Source organism: Stegostoma tigrinum, chromosome 27 (assembly GCF_030684315.1).
Source record: "Stegostoma tigrinum isolate sSteTig4 chromosome 27, sSteTig4.hap1, whole genome shotgun sequence".
Lineage (NCBI taxonomy): Eukaryota > Metazoa > Chordata > Chondrichthyes > Orectolobiformes > Stegostomatidae > Stegostoma > Stegostoma tigrinum.
The window spans coordinates 15,544,985-15,565,535 of NC_081380.1; the positions used below are offsets into that span (position 1 = coordinate 15,544,985).

General features: G+C 39.7%; 1 protein-coding gene across 7 annotated transcripts in view; it reads right to left on the reverse strand.

The window, feature by feature from the left end:
- The window catches only part of mtmr4 (myotubularin related protein 4), a 171,866-nt gene that overhangs the window by 36,401 nt on the left and 114,914 nt on the right, over window positions 1-20,551 (reverse strand). For all 7 annotated transcript variants that reach the window (XR_007250022.2, XM_048556834.2, XM_048556836.2 and 4 more), the window contains 8 exons: window positions 18,250-18,431; window positions 15,950-16,078; window positions 13,981-14,092; window positions 11,101-11,296; window positions 9,348-9,533; window positions 8,116-8,286; window positions 7,570-7,721; window positions 1,008-2,421 (listed from right to left, as the gene is read on the reverse strand). Coding sequence is in view for 6 of the 7 variants with exons in the window: in XM_048556834.2 (XP_048412791.1) it covers window positions 1,008-2,421; window positions 7,570-7,721; window positions 8,116-8,286; window positions 9,348-9,533; window positions 11,101-11,296; window positions 13,981-14,092; window positions 15,950-16,078; window positions 18,250-18,431 (2,542 nt within the window). In the remaining variant the exon portion in view is untranslated. The remainder of the gene's footprint in view (window positions 1-1,007; window positions 2,422-7,569; window positions 7,722-8,115; window positions 8,287-9,347; window positions 9,534-11,100; window positions 11,297-13,980; window positions 14,093-15,949; window positions 16,079-18,249; window positions 18,432-20,551) is intronic.

Consider the following 20,551-nt stretch of genomic DNA (forward strand, 5'->3'; position numbering starts at 1 on the left):
TAGAGCCGTGGGTGCTCAATCATTGAGTATACTCAATATTTTGGGTACTCAGAGAATTAAGGGATAAGGGAATAACGTGCGAAGTGGTTTTGAGATACAAAATTAGCTGCAATCTGGTTGAATAATAAAAACGGTCAAAAGCCTACTTCAGCTTATTGATGTTACAACCTTGATTCAACACACCTCTAAACCTTCAAGGTTCATAGATTCTGCTCCCATCATCCTGGTATTGGTACATGACCATTGAACCAGATTGCCTCCACACTTTGAAATTCCCTTTCTAAACTCTCTTGACTTATTACCTCTCATCTGATTCCTTAAAATAAAACTCTGGAATAAACAAGGTTAGACATGGTTGAGGCACTTTCTAAAATAAGTGGGTTTGAAAGATGTGCAACTTTACGTTGGAAGAATAGCCGTTTGACAAACGTGGAATGTAAAGCTATTAACTTGGAAATAAATTTCTTGACTTCTGCTGGAATGTAACTGAGATGAAGAGAAAAAGGGCAAAGTAAAAAGAAATTGATTTACTTGCTGAATTTTGAGACATCATATTAAATGAAGTTAGTCATTCTAAGTATCAGTCTGCAGCTGTGGGTAGTGTTGGAACCCTTGTCCAAGTTAAAGGAATCTAAATTTAAGTGCTAGTTCAGAGATTTCACCATGTAAGGTGAAACTTCAGGGAATGCTGTGTTATTTGAGTTACTGCTTTTTAGATCGTCTGTAATTCAAAAGATCCCACAGCACTTTTAAATGGTGATCAGAGGAGTTCAGTTTTCTTGTCAATATTCATCTCTCAAACAACAAAGTGAAAGTCATATCATTGCCATTTATGAAGCCAGCCTGTGTGCAAATTGCTGCTGTATTTCACTACATTACAGTCACGACACATCATAGGCAAAGTCGTCTTTTGGGACTTTGAGAATTTAAAGTTGTTACATAGTGCATGTTCTTTTGTTAGCCTGAACAATCATTGTCATAAGCTGCGAAAGATTTTCTTCACTTACAAAGTCATCCCCATAGTCAATATCCAACTCCACCGGGGATGCACAGTACTGTCGACTATCTAGTCGCATCTGAAGTTCATGAACCTGTCGACGAAGCAATTCAACCTCCTGCTTGTAAGTTGCTTCAATCTGTCGTAATCTTTGTTGAACAGCATCCACAGGAAATGGTAATCCATCATCATCTACATAGCTCGGTGACATCTCTAAAGTTGTGGGAGCAATTTGTCCAACTGGTTGAAGTTGTTTCCATTGAGATGAGTGAGTGAAAAAACCACAATTCTTCACATTTGATCCTAACGAATAAAGGCTGGAATGGATCTGATGGGATTGTCGGAGACTTTTAAATGCTCCTAATTGTTCTTCTTTAAGCAAGTAGTGTCCACTCATGGCAGAACCCACTCTCAGATGCTTATTATTTAATCTTTTATAATGACAACCATTCAGCTTGGCTTTCCGGTGACCTGCCTCTCCGCCATAGGCAGATTTTACCAAACCCTGTACACTGTCCCAGTTAGAAGCCAATAATGAGAAGTCACTGAACTGACTCTGACAAATGTGTTTTCTGATAGTCCTCACATTCTCTATTGCTGTTCTCCCAAACCTACATTGCTCTGCTTCATTTTGAAGTCCATTTGCAAGCAGGATACCATTCTTCCCAAAGCTCAAGTCCTTGGGGAAAGAAAAACCATCTGCTTTTGCCCTCTCCTCAGTCACCATCTCTGTGGAGCTCTGCATAGCTGACATGTTCTCCTCGCGATTAAGTACATCTGCCACAGAATGGAGGTAGGGTTGTAAAGCAGAAGGATTGCCCTCATTTCCTGAGGACTGGCTGGTGGCTGTCATGTTCTTTGCAGATAGGTTTGATATAAATGGCTCACAATGACCTGGAAGATTTTCAGAAATCCTACATTCTTTTGGTTTATCCAGAGTTACTTCATCCTTTGCAGTAACCTTAAGTGCTTTCCCCTCAGTCTCTTTGTTTGCTATTGCATTAACGTTGAGATCATGTAAAGAGTCATGCTGTTGAGTGTCTTTGGGGTGAGTTAATGGGTTGAGGTTTCTGTAGTACTCTGTCCTTTCATTTGGATTTCTGCTATCAGCCAATTCTTCCTCCTCTTGAGGGACAGGAAAGCTACGGAACAGATTTTCCTCTCTAGCTTCCTCTGCTGTTTCTACTGGATCTATTAAGCCAACTACTTCTTGTTCAGACAGTAACGCTCCAGTCTCACTTTCAGAAATGTCAGTTGCATCAGGGCCATCAGGTGCAGCCAGCATAGGCATGTTTTTAGACTCCGGAGTGAGACATCCTTCCTGACAATGTTGGTTTATGTTCGGATCACTGGATGTTCTTGTCAATGGAGCCCCACTGTCACAAGCCAAAGGAAGATTGTCCACAGAGCGGGCTTTTGGTAATCTAAAAAGAAATAAAGAGCTAATTGTTTGAAGAGTCAACAGAATTTACAAAATAAACCCAAAATTCAAACTCCAGGTTTTTTTTACTCTTTAGGTGGAATGTGAGCATTGGTCATTGTCCATCATTAATTGCCCTTTGAGTGGTTTACTAGGTCATTCCAGAAGACAATTAAGAGTCAACCACACTGCTGTGGAGTTGAAGTCATATGGAGGCTGGACCAAATAAGGTTGATCCTGCCCTGGAGGATGTTGGATGCTTTTTTTGGAAGAATCAACAACCAATGATAGTTTCAGGGTTTAAAAAGTTTCAAATTAGAGGTTTCAATTCTAAAGTTATTGGTTGAAATCCAAGTCCACAAACTGCTATGGTGGGATTTGAACCTGTGTCCATGAAAATTAACCTGGGCCTCCGGATTATTAATCCAGTGAGATTACCATGACACCATTATCTCCAGGATGATGTTTGGTATCTGTGTCAATTTCAGATTTGCCAAGTTTCCATTTCTCAATGTGCAGCAGCGGAAGAGGAGATTGGATCTCTGTCATCTCATGTAGGAGCAATTGAACGACAGGTTAACAGGGAGCATAGTCAAATGCTGTGATCAGAATAGAAAGTGAAGCAAGAGAGAGTTACAGCAACTGATTTTACTCCCACTTTGTTGGGGGGGGGGGGGTGGTGGGGGGGAGAGAAGAGATTAAGGCAGTAAAACAATAGACAGTCAAACAGTTGAAGTCTATAAAGGGGACAACAATGCCTAATGCAGGTGGACTCAAAGTAGGCAGCTTTAATAAAGCAGGATCAATTAAATTGACAGTCCTGTGTCTGCAGTGGAAGTCCAAACTAATAATAAAGAAACTTCAATATAATTCAGTTAAATATTTTAATCCAGGCTTTCCAAATACTTGTTTGCTCTGAAGATGTCTACTCCACGTCAAATATAGCAAGTTTCAATTCAACTTCAAAAGATGGACACTGAATACAGAAAGGAAATTCTTGAAATTAAACAGCTTATACGAAGTTCTTTGAAGTCTTGTTTTTCCGATTTCAGCACAAGTTTCCAAAATGTGTTGATTAGTAATGTTAATTTTCGGGAATAATTTTATTGTTTCAAACAACTAGATTTTTGCTTCACCTACACACAATATTTTATCAGCAGCACTGACCAGACACAAGGTGCCCGATTACTGTAATAGTTGTTCTTTATTAGAATACTTCATCTCATTCCGTTTATTCGCACTGCCATTCAAATTCTAATTTTAATCAGTGGCAAGTCAACTGCTGACAACTGATTAGAAACTGCACAGGCAAATAAGCCCTGCATTTTATACCACCTTCCACAACTATCTAAGCAACTTTGAGGGAATTAAATATTTCTCAAGTTCAGCCACTGCTATGGCCTAGGAAAATCAGTCAATTTATATTTAACAACGTAATAATGACCTAGTTGTTTTCATTTATGTTGATTGAAGGACAAATATTAGTCAGATCACATGAATGAGAACTGATGGAAGACCTTGTTCTACCATTTAACACAGAAGATAGTAGGGAAAGAAAAGACATCAGCAGTTTAAAACATGCTTACGATCATAATGGACATGACAGGGACGAAAAGCACTGACTACCACTATTCACACCACCTAAAAGAAGAATTTGCCATTTATAACTTCACCCTCCACAGCCACCTAATAATTTTTGGCAAATTTAGGTCCTTCCAGCTAATTGTTCTCATTCCAATTACTTCATGGATAATGTCTCATTTAAAGCCCAGATCTCATCATAGGATTTCCAGGACAGACTGTCAAGGACTGTCACTGGATTTGCATGGAGATTTACAAGTTATCAATTATTAAAATAGTAAAAGAGGGTTTTAAAAATCAACAAAAGACAACGAAGAACTTGGAGGGAAAATATTGTATACAAGAATAATCTAGTAAAGAAACATAAATGTATTGAAAGGGCTTCTGTAAGTATATAAAAAGGAAGAGTTGTAAAAGCCCAATATGCATTCCTCAGAGGGAAAGACAGAAACTTATAATGGAGAACAAGAAAATCACAAGACACATATTTACCAGACCTGACAAAAAGTGTGGAGCTGGATGAACACAGCAGGCCAAGCAGCATCATAGGGGTGGAAAAGCTGACGTTTCAAGCCTAGGCCCTTCTTCAGAAATGGGGGAGGGGGAGAGGTTCTGAAATAAACAGGGAGAGAGGGGGAGGCAGATAGAAGGCGAAGAGAGAAGATAGGTGGACAGGAGACAGACCGGTCAAAGTGGCGGGGATGGAGCCAAGAAAGCTGAGTGTAGGTGGGGAGGTAGGGAGGAGATAGGTCAGTCCAGGAAGGCGGGGGGGGGGGGGGGGGGGGGGGCGGGGAGAGAGAACTGGTCAAGGGAGCAAGATAAGGTTTGTAGGTAGGAGATGGGGGTGGGGCTTGAGGTCAGAGGACAGGTTACATGGAAGGACAGGTTAGGGAGGCGGGGACTAGCTGGGCTGGTTTTGGGATGTGGTGTGGGGAGGAGAGATTTTGAAGCTTGTGAAGTCCACATTGATACCATTAGACTGCGGAGTTCCCAAGCGAAATGAGCTGCTGTTCCTGCAACCTTCGGGTAGCAGTGTTGTGGACCAAACAATAAAGCAACTCATATTCCACTCGGAAGTCCAGCAGTCCAATGGTATCAATGTGGATTTCACAAGTTTCAAAATCTCCCCTCCCCCCACCGCATCCCAAAACCAGCCCAGCTCGTCCCAGCCTTCCTAACCTGTCCTACCACTAATCCCCACCTCAAGCTCCATCCCCACATCTACCTACTAACCTCATTCCGCCCCCTTGACCTGTTTGTCCTCCCTGGACTGACCCATCTCCTCCCTACCTATACTCACCTTTACTGGCGCGATCCCCGCCTCTTAGACCGGTCTGTCTCCTCTCCACCTAATTTCTCCTCTATTCATCTTCTATCCGCCTCCCCCTCTCTCCCTATTTATTTCAGAACCTCCTGCTCCTGCTCCTCCCCCTCTCCCATTTCTGAAGGGTCTAGGCCTGAAACGTCAGCTTTCCTGGTCCTCTGATGCTGCTTGGCCTGCTGTGTTCATCCAGCTCCACACCTTGCCATCTCAGATTCTCCAGTATCTGCAGTTCCTACTATCTCAAACACATTTACCATCTGTCTTTACAATGCGAAACAAAAGCGAACAGTAAATGACAAGGGACTAACGATCTAATGAGTGAGAAACAAAGTAGCTTCTACCAGAAAAGTACTGGAAAAATTAAATGGAACTAACAGTTGACAAATCTCCTGGACCTGATGGCATACATATATTGTTTGAAAAGAAGTGCATACTTACTCTAGTGAATACATTGCTCCTGGTCTCCCACAGTTCCCTAAATTATGGAATTTCTGTTTTGGACAGGGAGATATCAGACATATTCGAGAAAACAAGGAGCTATATTATTTAGTTAGACATAAATGGTAGGGATAAATGATAGAATCTATTACTGAGATCACGGCAGTACAGCACTTCTGAAAACATTAAATGGTTAGGCACACAATAGGTTAGTATCACTGTTTTAAAGGCAATCATATTTGACTATTAAGTTTTTAAAAGGTGCAACCAGGAAAGTAGATCAGAGGAAATGGACAATGTCACATAGAAGGACTTTCATAAGGCAAGTATGGAGTTCGTTCATATAGGTTACTTCACCAGGGTAGCACACTGGAAATAAAGCTCCAACTTTTCCGGAGTTATCATAAAAGCAAACGCTTTCTAAAAATATGCAGAATTCCCCAATTTGTCTGACTTTCAGCTCCAGGTTAACACAGCATGGACCAGGTTTCTCCCCTGAACAAGAATTAGTATTTCTTACAAAGAGACAGTCTACAGCTACAGGTAGACAATTACTAACAAAAACAGAAGTTACTGGAAAACTCAGCAGGTCTGGCAGCATTTATGGAAAGAAAGTAGAGTTAATGATTTAAGTCTAGTGATCCTTCTGACAAAGAACTCTTGCGTGGGCTCTCAGTTTAGTTCAGGTCTGTCAAAGTTATTCTTCAGAAATAGTCTTTCACGATAAAGATGCAGAGTGTAGCTTTGTATGCTATAATCACATTTGGTTAAAATCCTGCATTCTGAATTGTCAGGATTAAGATTAATGGAAAGTTTAACCCTGCATTTCTTGAAGGTTACATGAAGTTATAATGGCACAAATTTTGATCATCACAAAACCAGATCTTAAGATTCTTCATGGGGACTCAGAATAGATTCTTCTGCAAGCCAATAACTTTTTCTGTCATATTTTAACAAGAAAATGACCCGTTAGGTCTCTTAAAAGATTTACCCACTGCATCAACTATGCTTAATTCTCTCTCTCCCCTAGTGGCAGTGAATGCAAATGTTGGTCAATGCTCAACTACTGCTGCTCTACATTGCCACTAGAAACTGAATTTTTCACTGATACTGATCTCTTTTCCAAATGAACTACAGTAGTTTTGCAACACTCATCTGTTGAGTGTTCGGTAAGGAGAAACTATGGGGTTGACGTTCAAGAGGGACATCATAAGATGGTGAAATGTTGGGCAATAAAGGCGAGAGATTACAGTTATGTAGATAGGTTGGAGAAGCTGAGGTTGTTTCTCTTACAAGAGATGGGTAAGGGAGTTGATAGAGGGGTTTAAGTGTTTAGATAGAGCAAATAATGAAATTGTTTCCAATGGATGAAACATTGCTAACTAGAGATGACAAATTCAGATTGGGAGAGTAACCAGCAGCCATGATAATAAAACTTTTGCACGACTGGTTAGAGTTTAGAACATACCATTGAACAGACTCTTGTATACAGATTCAAAGGTAGCCTTCAAAATGAAAATGGATGAATACTTGACAGAAAAACAAATGTACAAATATGGGATAAAGAAATGAGTGGAACTAACTAAATTATTCTTTGAAAGACCTAAATATGACTTGCTGAGATAGGATGCGGATCTGAAGCGGATGGATTCCATGAAGCCATCAAAAGCTCAATGGATTACATGTTTGCTTTCTCAATGCAACCAAATCCTATTAAAAGCTATTGCAATAAGCTGAGTTGTAAAGGCCCAAATTAGATTAACTGCATTTCAAAACAACCGATAGGAATAGTGAACACAGTCTACCCACCTGTCCAATGACTTCCCAGTTCGTTCCTCTGCTGCTCCACTTCGGGAGAGGCACAGGTCAGCACTGCCAGCTGGCACACATGGGGATGAAATTGGCAGATACACAGCTGTCCACACATGAAGTGCCCGAACGTGACACACTGGGTGTAAAACCTGTCAAGAGAAATTACAGCTTTTATTATTTTTAGCACAATTTCTCATTCTTCTCTGTCACAGCATAACAGTATTAAAGATTACCACTGAAATAAAAGAATCATCCATTGTAATAGTAAGTCATGCATACTATTCTTGATATACCCTATGTGGGGATAACTCTGAACAAACTTATGTTTAGGATCATAAAAACAAAGTGCTGGAAATACTCAATAGGTCAAGCAGTATCAATTCTGATGAAGGGTCATCACAACCTAAAATGTAAACTGTTTCTCTCTACAGATGCTACATGACTGCTTATTGAGTATTTCCAATAGTTTATGCTTAAATTTCAAGTGTCTAGCCTTTTACATTTAGGATGGCCTTGACTAAGACAGATTTGAATGTTGCTCACCGTTTCACCACTGGGGATGTACAGGTAGTTTTGGAAGTTTTTGTTGCCACTTCGTAGCAGAGACCAGACTGAGCATGTGCGCTTATTGATGTTGCGTGCCTCTCGGTCTCTGCTATTGTTACACAAGAATGTTCCATACAGACATGAATATGTATGTTGCACCAGCTTTACCTATCGAGAAATAAACAGGACATTAGGCTTAGGCATAGGCATAAAATTCCACCGAAATATTTCCATATTAATAATAAATATTTAACAGTACACTATTAATAGTGAGAAATAAATTTGAAGGGTCCACGACCAAACAGTAGGCCATCGAGATTCAAAATGTAAAGGAGCTAACAATACCAAAGTTTGGGTTTTGGAACTGTCATGAATGTAGCAAATCTGAAGGAGTCAAAGGTTGTAACAGCTTAACAAATAATTAGGAAAAGCAAGGAATATGTTGGATGGTGTATTTGCAGCACTGAAAGAAGTTTGCAAGAACAAATTACTACAGTAGGATTGATTGAGACCAAAAGAAATCCAGAAATAAAGACTGACTATCAGTGACACTGTGATTGTATGTTAAACAATTCTTTCCTTGCATCTTGCCCAAGAGTGAGAACAGTTTCTGCAGGATATGGAAGTGATACCCTTGCCTTACAAGTGAGCTTTACAGAGAGCCAAGTATTTTTCTGGGAGATTATCTATAGTTATTAGCACGTTACAAGGGTATATGGTGCTCAGTTGCTTTTATTCCTTCCCCAAAATAAACACTTGACAACTTACATTGGAACTCAGTCACTTGGTCAAGCAATATGTCAATTCTGAAGTTTAATTTTCAAGTCCGTCTAAGGCCTGAGCCTCTCATTTTAATCTCCTCCAGGTCCACAACCCTCCAAAATAATTGCACACATCTAACTTTAGCCACTTGAGATTCTGCGACTGCCCCACCAATAAATATACCTTCAGCTATTTAGACTCTAAACTCAATAATTCCCTGTCTAAATATCAGCAGCTGGTTAACTCTCTTCCCTCCATTCAGATGAGCTTAAATCACATTTCTCCATTTAGGCTTTTGGCCATCTGTCCTAATTGTACTTTACACAGTTTGTTTATAAGTGCTTTTGTGAAAAGCTTCAAGAGATTTTATTAGGTTACAACTACTACACAATTGCAAGATGGTTTAGCTATAAAAGTGGAGCTGTTTATTGATTAAACACACATTCTTGTTACTTAAAAGTACTTACAAGGAATGCATCACTAAACTCAAAGAGACAAGGGAACTGCTTCAAAAGCTGATGAACACAGTCCAGCCACTGCAGAAATACAGGGCATTGCTCACTCAAGTCATCCAGGTTTTCAGAGTGGCCACATCGGTCACCAAACTTATGACCAAAATCCAGCCACTCTGTTTCCACCAGAACCTGGAATCCCTGTAAAATAAGAAACAGTATTATTGTATTCAAAGATCTAGTGACAGCATGACAGTAAAATGACAATATTGTACACCAAATTTAAAACTTGTAAAACTTCCATTAGGAAATTAAAGAGAAAGAATTCTTCATTTTGGGGGTCACTTTTGATGTTGGGACTTCATTTCAATAGCCATTCCTGTCATAGATGTTCACGGATCTATTTCCTTCTAATGTTTCAGATTAATACTAGTTTCTGATTCTATTAGCTTCCCATAGACTCAATGAAGGATTCGTGGTCTTGTGATCACACTCCCATTGAAAAATACATATTGAAGTCAGAGAGATCATATTGTCCCAAGTTACTTATTGTATCTTGGTTATGGTGAAAAGAAATCCTCTATTTTTATACCACTTCTTTTCTAGATGATAATCACAAACCTAACTCATTCACTCTGAACAAATGGCATTACTTCAAAATGAATATCTGAGCAATGATAATAAGTTATCATAATAAATAGCATAATAACTGCAGTTGCAACAACGCCTATATTTACGATAGACAAGTCAAACGCCTGTCCAAATCCAACCCATCAATGGGTTGAAAATCTCTGGCCTTATGAATGTCATGATCCTTTGTGAAATGAGTCTGAGCAACCTCAACTGAACTGAGGATGCTCTGACCCAAAATGCTAATACCACTACTTGACAATGCGAAGGGTCATAAGTTTGCTGGTGTGAACACAAAATTTTGCATTGGTGGTACATCAAGGTCTTCAATACAAACCAAGTATCTTTGACGAACATGAAGTTCACAAAAAATGTGTAAAAGGCAAGGTGTGGGTTTTGTACGTTGAGACATAATTCGAGGGGTAGTTTTGATCAGTTTTTTTTTTAAACAAAGTTATGAGCATGTTATATGGGTGTAGGTGATCCAGACATTAGTAACGGCTTAAATTTGATAAAAATTAATAGAACTAAGTCTCCTATATAAAGGCTGAGCAACAGTGACCAATTTAGTCCAGCTGGACAACTTCAGGACAGGGTTTCTAAAGAACAGCACAGATTTGTTACATTACTTGAATGTGTCTTTTGCTGAGAAGATTGTTGTAGTTTAAATTACTTGCCTGGCTTCAATTTCTTTGCCTTTTCCCACCTTTGGATGCCTGTTTCGGAATAAGCTATTCATAGTTTTAGTCCTATTTATCAACTTTTAGTGCTGCTCCAGCTCAGAATTCTGAACAAATTACACAGCAAGAGCAAAATGTTGAAGACCGGTTTCTCAGTTAAAGCTTACTCTCAAACTATCAAAGAGAACAGAAGCATTGCTCATTTCAGTTAGTGTATTGCTCTTCCTAACATATTGTCTCTCCGTCAAGTCAGAGAAGTTCCCTAAACACAATATCTTTCACTTTCAAAAGCTGCAACTCACTCTTGGACAGAAATGAGCTCTGCAAAGGGCTTCAAACATTGAGCAAATCTGGACTGTGTTGAGTCAGTTTGGAGTATTTTAAATCGTAACACAAAACGTGTAGCAAATTGCACCATAAAGAGATCAGTATCAGTAAAACAGGAGGTTTGATCATACCTCAATTGTCCTATAATAAGGATCTAGCAAAATCTTGGCCAGTGCTACTATCTGTGGAGTGCGATCCCATCCATCAGAGCAATGTACAAGGACTGGCCTCCCTTCCCTGTCCACCACATTTGCAACCAGCATAGCTGCCTTCAACATCACAGATAAATGCTGCAGCCACTTGGTGCTCTCCAGAGCTGAAAGCCAACTGTCAACAAAAGACAATGGAACACATCAATAATAACAGGGGAAAAAAAAACAAAGTCAGCTGCAGTGAATAAATTATTACAGTTAATCAAAGACACTTGCAGGGATGTGGAAGGAACAAACACTCAAATGTCACCAAAGCAAGCACATGAAGAAACTGGGCACAGTTGATATCATTAAGAAACCCCACCTGATAGGAACCCAACCATGCAGTTCATTTTTTTAAAGAAAAAGTGTCTCCCCAGTTCTTGAGAGAAATCACATTATAGCTAAACAGCAGCAAATTAAACACCAACAACAGTGGTTGTATCCAAACTGTAAGGAACACAGTGAGGCAGAGTAAAGTCTTTCTCCTGCAAGTCCACTGCAACAAATAATGGCATCTGTCAGGAAAACTTCCAATTAGTACAGGGATAAATGCAGCCACTTTTCTGGAGGCAATGCTGTGGTTAAGGAAAAAAATATCTTGGACCATCCTCTATTCAATTTGGGGGCACCAAAGGTATTAAAATCAAAATGAAAGGGCAGATGCATACCACTTTGCTACAATGGAGGAGAGATTACAGAGACTTTGTACATCATTCCTAGACGTTATGCTTTATCATCAAGTGGAGTTGCATACATTGTTTTAAATATTCTTTCTTAAGAAAACATTGGAAGCACTGAAGTTGATTCAATGTGCCAAGTATTACTTTCCATTGCAAACACTCCAGCCTTAGGACTACAAAAGCAGTTTCTCCAATAATAACTTTCATGGGAAAACTACAAAAGTGAGGGTACAAAAGCACCAAAGATGGTGACTAGCCACCAGAAGATACTGGCTTTTTCTTTCAGGATACAGCTGCAGGCATCAACATCATTCATTTAATGGGGTTTGAAACCATGGATTCAGCTGACAATTCCTGAAGCCTCAGCTGTCTCTTACAAAAAGAGAATCATCCCTTTCATGAAGGAAGTAAAGAAGTGAAGCTGTTTTCCCTTTTTTAGAGAGTCTGCCAAGGTGTAGAAACAGCAATGACAGCCACAGTTACAAGAAATTTCTCCCTGCCTAACAGGTCAAATCTCTACAGGGAAACAGAAGCAAAAGCAAAAACCGTACGTTAGTTCAATCACCAATGGAAGTAAGTGAAATTGATAAGCTGCATTGTGTGCCAATGCAACATATGACACGCATCATACTCCGTTGAGATGCTTTACCTGGGGATCTAAATTTAGAGCTACAAAAAGCATGGAATACCTTTGACAAAGCTTCGATTACAGCATCAAAGAGTTTGAACAGATCAAAATTTAATATGAATGGTTGTAGTCGGATTAATTTAAAACAGATAGTTGACCTAAAAGTCTATCTATTAGCAGGCACACAATGTAACCAAACCTTACAGACTACAAAAGGAAAACTTAAAGCATGCTTCCAGAAATTACTTGCAGAGTTGGCCAATATTCTCTCATAAGTGGCGCAGCAAAGAGATATCGTGAAGGAGGCAAATGTCTCGGGTTTATGGAGATGGTCAAAGCCCAAAAATCACTATGCACCATTAGCTAATGAAAATTTCACTTGCAATTAAATGACAATACTGCATTTTGAAAAGACATGCTCAGTAGAAAAGTAATTTCAGTTTGCACAAGGCTATCAGGTGACACATTGTTAAGGATGAAGTTCATCTGTAGTATAAAGATGATCTTCCGAAAAAAGAGAGAGACTAAAATTATATGGGGGAGTGAACTAAATTTGGCATCATGCCTGCAGATAACAGTGCCTGGCAGGAAACTCACATAAACCCTCATCCACAAGAATCTCTCCTCACCAACGATCGTGTAATTTTCTTTGAGGGAATTCCAGAAATCCTCTTAGCTGCAGTGCATCGGTCATTCCCCTGCGCACCCTTGCAGACAAAAGGCCCATGCATCCTGCACGCCCTCCAAAACTGCTGAGAATTCTGCTAGAGATTAAGGCTTCAAATCAAAGAGACTTATAGAGGGTGGATGGGGGTAATTGGGCAAGTGGTGTCAATGGTACATGTCAACATGACTGCAGTTAATTGGGATACCGTAAAAAGAACTTCAAGGAGACCTAAATGGAATTGTACCATTACTCTAAGGATTGTCAGTGAGCACGTGCAAAAGGAGCTAAGTCATCATGATGCCAGATCTCAAAAGGAATGAAGACCAATTATGTTAGGCTGCAGCAGCATGTCCTCTTTTACTGTGTCTTGTAAATAGGCATGTTTAATAAAGTCTGTAAAACTTCACTCGAAAGAGCTGTCATCACATTCTTACATTACACATAGCTCAAACAACATGGTCTGCCACTCAAAACTAATACATCCATTTACAACCCCCTATGCACAAACTCTCTCCTTAGGATCTTCTTCCCATTGATTTCTTCTCATCTTTTAAGACCTTCCTTAAGTAACCTATTTCAGTAAAAGTAACATTTATCATCTCTTTTGTTTTACCATTTACTTTTCTTTCTCCCTGTGGGAGGTTTTTTCCTCTACAAAGATACTAAGAAATTGCTCATTTGTATGTACATGCACAATTCAGACAGAACATGCTTTCTAAAACTGTATATTTATTAGTCAAAGGTTGTACGTTCTGTAGAGGAAAAACACAGGACGTAGCAAGATAGGTGGATATGAAACGTTGTCCCGAAACTGCTCACACTGGTAGAAATGTGGCACTCACTTTCCAGGATCTGGCATCTGACTGCAGACAGCTCGGAGTGAATGGAAGCTGTTCCTGATTGAGTGAATGTTCGCCATCCCCATAAACATCACTTCACAGTTTGGATAATATTCTGCAGTAAACAGAAAAGTCAGTAAATCAAGGTGGAGTATGCAGTAATTCAGTGGTACTGTCTAGGATGCAGGGAACCTTTACATATTGCCTGTGATAGATATTATAGTGCAGACCACATCCAGGTATACAGAAAAAAAGTGGCTAGACAAATCTTGACTCAACAATTAATAGGTTCAATGTATCAGGAAATCACAGCTCACAAAGATACACACTGGTAAGAGAATTATTCAGCCCAACAAGTTCACTCATTCATGAAAGCCTATTATCCCCACCAGTGCAGCACCTAACGAGCGTTCAAGTGATTTGTTTACTCCACAGAGGTGCTCAGCAATACGTTAACAAGTTGAACATGAAATAAAGCCTAGATAACCAGTTTGCCACATTATAATACAATCTCCTGAGGAAGCTGGTATCCAGTTCCAATGTATTGCAAAACAAGGAAAATAATCATTAATTCCTGTCATAATTTGACAGATGACAGCTGTACGACCAATCTTAAATTTATCCAAAATTATTCTAAAGACACTCCAATGCAGCTTTAAATGGTTATTAAATGAGCACAAACAATTGGCTCCCACTATTGAACTGGAGAGACAATTTTCTAATGAGCAGAATGTGCGTGACATCAGTGGTTCAATTATGGCCCTTCTTTTCAAACTCCATTCCCATCATTTCATGACAGTTTAGTGGACAAGGGGTGTGTTACAACATTATCTATGGATTTCAAGGCACTAAACAGGATTGCGCCGAACAAACCAAAATCAAGTTATCTTCAAGCATTAAAATGTCTTTTCACATTTCACTCATGCCCACAGTCCCCAAGGCACATCTAAAATCAGAAATCCAAAAAATCCAAAAGAGTAATGAATGCTAACATCTTTCCTCTGAAAGATCCAGTCCCTCTCATTCATGGCACTCAGCTGTAAATAAGACATTCAAGTTTATACTTTGTCTACGAAAAATGAATTAAATTAACACCAAAAATAAATTAAAAGACATATTAAATTTATTTCAATTAAATTCATTTAATATGCACTTACAAACATAACTCAGGATGTAGATTTTCTGATTTTTTTTGGACCCTATGCTTCAAACAGCGATCCCAGGAGCTGGTGCTATCTAAACAATATCTTATGGGGTCTTCGAACTTTTTTCTGCATGGCTTTTGCATTGTTCATTAAGTAACATGTTTTCCAATGTTATAGATCAGCAAAACATGCTTTTGACGTCCCCGCTAGTGGATCATCTAGTCTCGAGGAGGAGACTGCTATGAGCACATAAATACTTGCAGGGCCAGTTTAATTTTGAAAGTCACATTCAATGGCAGCTTTATTACTAAAAGTAACTTTTAAATAGTTGAAAATTAAGCAAGCTTCATCTACATGGCGCTTCCAGGAAGGTGAAGGCAGTAAGGATATTGGATGCTGGAAGCTAGAATCAATAAATGTGGAGCTGGAAAATCAATATTTCAGGCCAAAATCCTTTGTTACTACTTCCAGGAAGATGGCTGCCAATTTTCTCTATCGCTAACTGCAGTTTGCACTTGGAAGTCTGATCTACTAACCTCAGAAGAACCCACTGTTGCGTGTTCCTCGCAGATGGATAAACAAGTTGAAAGGAACAGTCCTTATGGAATGAGACCCACCTAGGCCAAGCTTACCCCAGGTTTCCTCTTCTGGACAGTTACACCGTGGCCGCGCTTGCTCCGGCCTTATCCTTGATTGCCTATAGAGGCAAACAAAAACTCTCCTACCACATTCTGCTTAAAGCTTGTTCAATACAAATCAATGGAGCAAAGGATTGGAGGTCTCTCTCAGAATCAGGAGCACAAGCTGTGTTCACATGTAATGCATACCTTCACACTCACAACCTCCACCCTTCGCTCGGTTGGCTACAGCGGCAGTGTATGATCTTGCATCCAAAATAAGTAATTTCTGTGGTGCCCCTCCACCCTCCGCCACAGACCCAGAAGACATGGATGAATCTAGAAGAAGAGATTGTTACATTTTAATTTCTAACTTCATTCCAGTGATCAGCTCAATACTTAGTGGCCTGTAACATCAGCTATCATTTCCAACTGTAACCCATAACATGAATAATTCCACCATTGGAAGAACAAACTGACATTCGCAAGGAAAATTATGGCAGGCCTGTATGCTCGGAGGCAGCAGCATGTACTATTCACAAGATGCGCTGTAGAAATTCATCAACGATCCTTAGACAGCACTTTTGAAATTCATGACCAATTCCATCTAGAAGGACAACGGCAACAACTACATAGGAACATCACCACCTACAAGGTGCCCTCCAAGCCCCCCAACTTTCTGACTTGGAGATATAATCACCGTTCCTTCACATCACTGGGGCAAAATTCTGGAACTTCCTTCCTAAAGGCACTTTGGGTCCACCTACAGAACATGGGCTGCAGTGGTTCAGGAAGGCAGCTCATCATCACCTTCTCAAGGGCAGCTAAGGTCAGGCAATAAATACTAGCCAGCAACATATACACCCCACAAGTGAATTTTAAAAAAAAGAGATTCTATGACTCAGTACCTAACATTTTGACAAAAAGGTCATTTTAAAAATTTGCTGAAGATTACACTTCCCTTTCCTCCATCTACAGTTGTGCATCAGAGGTACTCCACGTCTGAAGTGACAGAGTGCAGACTGACACACTGGTTTTCCAAGGTCAAGTAAGAAAGAAATTTCAGTCACAGTTAACTGATCAGCAATCTTTAGTAAGTATTTTGGGAATCAACACCATTTAGATTCTCAACTGAGATCTTAATTGACTAAAGTACTCACTCCACACTGAGCAGGGGAGATACACGTTGATCTCATGGGAGGAGCCTAAAAACTTTATCAGAGCAGGCTGGGGTCCAAGAAGAAATTTCAGTCTTGGAATTACCAATAATTTAATATGGATTGTAGACTTGACAAAACTGGCCTATGACCCCATTTGTTGCTTTTGCAGAAATGCACAAACTGACAGAACATAGGAAAGAGGAACAGGAGGAGGAAGCCATTCATTCAGACTATCAAATCTGCTCTGCCATTAAACTAGATCTTTGCTAATCTTCCACCTTAACATCATTTCTCGCATTATTCCCATTTTCTTTCACATCTTTAATATCTGAAATTATGTCAAATTCTGTCTTAGACATACACAATGACTGAGGCTCCATAGCCCTTTGGGATAGATAATTTCAAGGACTCACCCTCTGAGTGAGGGAATTCCTGCTCATCTCAGACTTAAATGGCCTATCGCCTGTTCTGAAAACACAAACTCTGGTTCCAAACCGTCCTGCAGGTGGAGCAAACAGCCTGGCTGCATCTACCCTGTCAATCCCTGTAACAACGGAAGTTCCATCCATTAGTGCTTGTAACCTGTTCTGTTTTTTTGAAGGATCAAACTGTCCCCACTTGTTTCCTCAATCCTTGTTGGCAAGACTATCCACCAGACATAGGTGGTAGCAGAAAGTTCAGAAGAATCTTGGAAGTGTAGCTTTACAATAATACACCAGCTTTTCAGAACTGACAAACTTGCTGGCAGCTGAGTGCTCCAGCTATCACATCCTTCCTGCAACAAAATACCTATAATCTTCAATGATGCAGCTGGGATATTTTCTAAATTGTGGAAGACCATGGGTGCAGTTTTCCATCAGTGAACAGCACTGCTTTCTGGTTCATCAAATCTCCAAAACATCTATTTTATTTCCTTTCTTTCCATTTAAATTCCATTTAAGACTTCCTATTCATCTGCAGGTGAAAAATGCAAATACCTTGTAGGTCTCACCGCTACAGCGGACGTACATTAAATTTTGATGTCATCTTATGGACCCAAAATTTTAAATAATTGTGGACTTGAAAGCCAGGGCTGTATGCTCAATTATTCATATTGCATCTGCAGTCTTAAGTATGTGAAGAGAATCCTACTTTCTAGCTGTATAATTCCATCTATTGGGAAAGTATCAACACTGCTGTGATGTCTCTACATATCGCCTAGGTTAAATGACACTAAATGACCACTTGACGAGGTGATTTATTCTACCATCAATTAGTACCCTTAGGAGAGGAGATACAAAGTGATTTGGATCATAAATTGCTCAAGTTTCTCATTTAGGTATAAGATAGGTCTCTGGTCTGCAATCTCACCAAAGTCAGTGTCGGACAAACAAGTTCCCTCATTTCTGTTCTTTCCACTGAGCTTCCCTCGGTCTAAAATGCAGGCTTTAGCAATGGATGTCACCAAATATTCATCGTCCGCGTTCCTCCAGCCCCACCAACTGATTTCGGGCTGACTGCAACGTGATATCACAGCACCATTCCGCAGGTGCCTGGAGAAAAATTTAACATTGTTAGTGTGTGGAGACATTGCAAACAAGCCCACCAGAAAGATGTCAAATATTTCAGAACATTTTCCATTCACAACATTCAAAATTGTGTCCTTCAGTAAAAGTCTTGTACACATGAAATCATGCTGAGCACTCCCTGGGCAAGTCAACCAGAAAGAAACACATGGTATTGCACTTGCATGACTGGCAATAGCAGGACTGCTTCTGTAACTGAATGCAAACAAAAAACTTCACTTTAAAATCCAGAAATTTTGTTAATGGACTATGACTAACAGTATTTCTGCTTCTACATCCTAATATGGAGCCTCACCAACAAACTGTATATTGAATAACTGTGCACATGCAATTTTCTGTTTTTATTGAAGTGGTTGAAAAATCATGGGCGGAAAACCGAAAACGTAGCCATGAGTACTCGTATTTCAAAATTATCCAAATATTTGAAGATATCCACCTTTGTTCCTTTACTCCCTTTTTAAAAATTCTCTCACTCATGGAATCACTTGATGCCACGTTGTTGCACAGATACTAGCTAGCTTCTGGTATTGTGCTTAAGTGGTCACGACATATAAACGTATGAATTAAGAACAGAAGCAGGCAATTTGACACTTTCAGCCTATTCGGACATTCAGAAAGATCATGGCTGTACCCATTTATCTTTGATAAGCTCTGATTCCTTACCAGATGAAAAATCTATCTGGACCTGCCTTAAAAAATACTCAAACTTACGTCCACTGCCTTGACGCTGAGAATTCCAAAGCTGGACAACCCTCAAGAAACAAATTCTCATCTCTGTCCTAAAAGAGCAACCCCAAACTTTAAAACAGTGTCCCTTATTCTGTCCTGTGCTAGGCTATGGGAATATCTGCTATGGGCTGGAGAAGAGTTTGCAGCAGGAAGGGCAGGATCCAGTGGTCATGGCCATTCTTAATGAATGAACACATATCTGGTAATGAGCAATCAAATTCATGAAAAGGTAAATTATTTAAGATATACTAGTTTCAGCAATAAGCTGTAGTACAAACAACCAATGCAACTGTTTTGTCTCTACCTAATTGCAGTGATGCAAGCCAATGTCAGTTTATCCTTCTTCTACAGTCTTTTGGAACTAGGATTCCCTTCAATGCCAAAAACTATTTCTCTCTATATTGTTTACATAATACATACAGGTTACTCAACCATAGGACTTCATCGATAACAATTTTTTCATCTAGTATGATTTTCAATAGGTCACTGGGCAGGTCTCAGCTGAACAAACATCGATTATTTTGCTCCATGCTAGGTCAGCAAGATTAAAGTCAGGCATGGTGTAACAATGTAGAGATTAGGACGTAGACCTGGTATCCTTGCATCTATTAAACTCAATACTAAATTAAGCAATGGTCTAACTACAAGGATAGAGATGGATTAGGATTAGAGTTTGAGTTTAAGATGCACTGAATGGGCTGTGGGCAGTGAGATGTTGTTCATGGTCAATATTTTCCATACTTTCTGGTTCCTGCTCCTGGAATATATTTCAAAAACAACAGATATCATCACTTTTTCCCCAAACACAACAGGTAAAATCGAAAGAATACTGATAGCATAGCACTGCGTAGTGTTGAAGTTTATTTCCAACATTGACATGTCTTTAAAAGTAAACGGTGGGCATTTTATAAGCGGTTAAGGAAATTCTACCAGGTCGAGATAATACAGTATGGAGCTGAAGGAACACAGCAGGCCAGGTAGCATCAGAAGAGTAGGAAAGTTGACATTTCGGGTCAGGACCCTTCTTCAGAAATGCTACCAGGTCTAAGGCAGGTTGTTGCAAAAGGTGATCAGAGATAATGGGAACTACAGACGCTGGAGAATCCAAGATAACAAAGTGTGGGGCTGGATGAACACAGCAGGCCAAGCAGCATCTTAGGAGTACAAAAGTTAACGTTTCGGGCCGAGACCCTTCATCAGAAAAAGGTGTTTCTATTGTGTCTTCCTCATGATTTATTTCACAGTTCTGTTAGCCTTAGTTTAAAATACTGACCTCTTTACTTATAAATTACTAATTTAGTTTATGGACCTTGCTATCTGAACCATCACAGAAAGGTTGCAATTCAGCAAGGACAGTA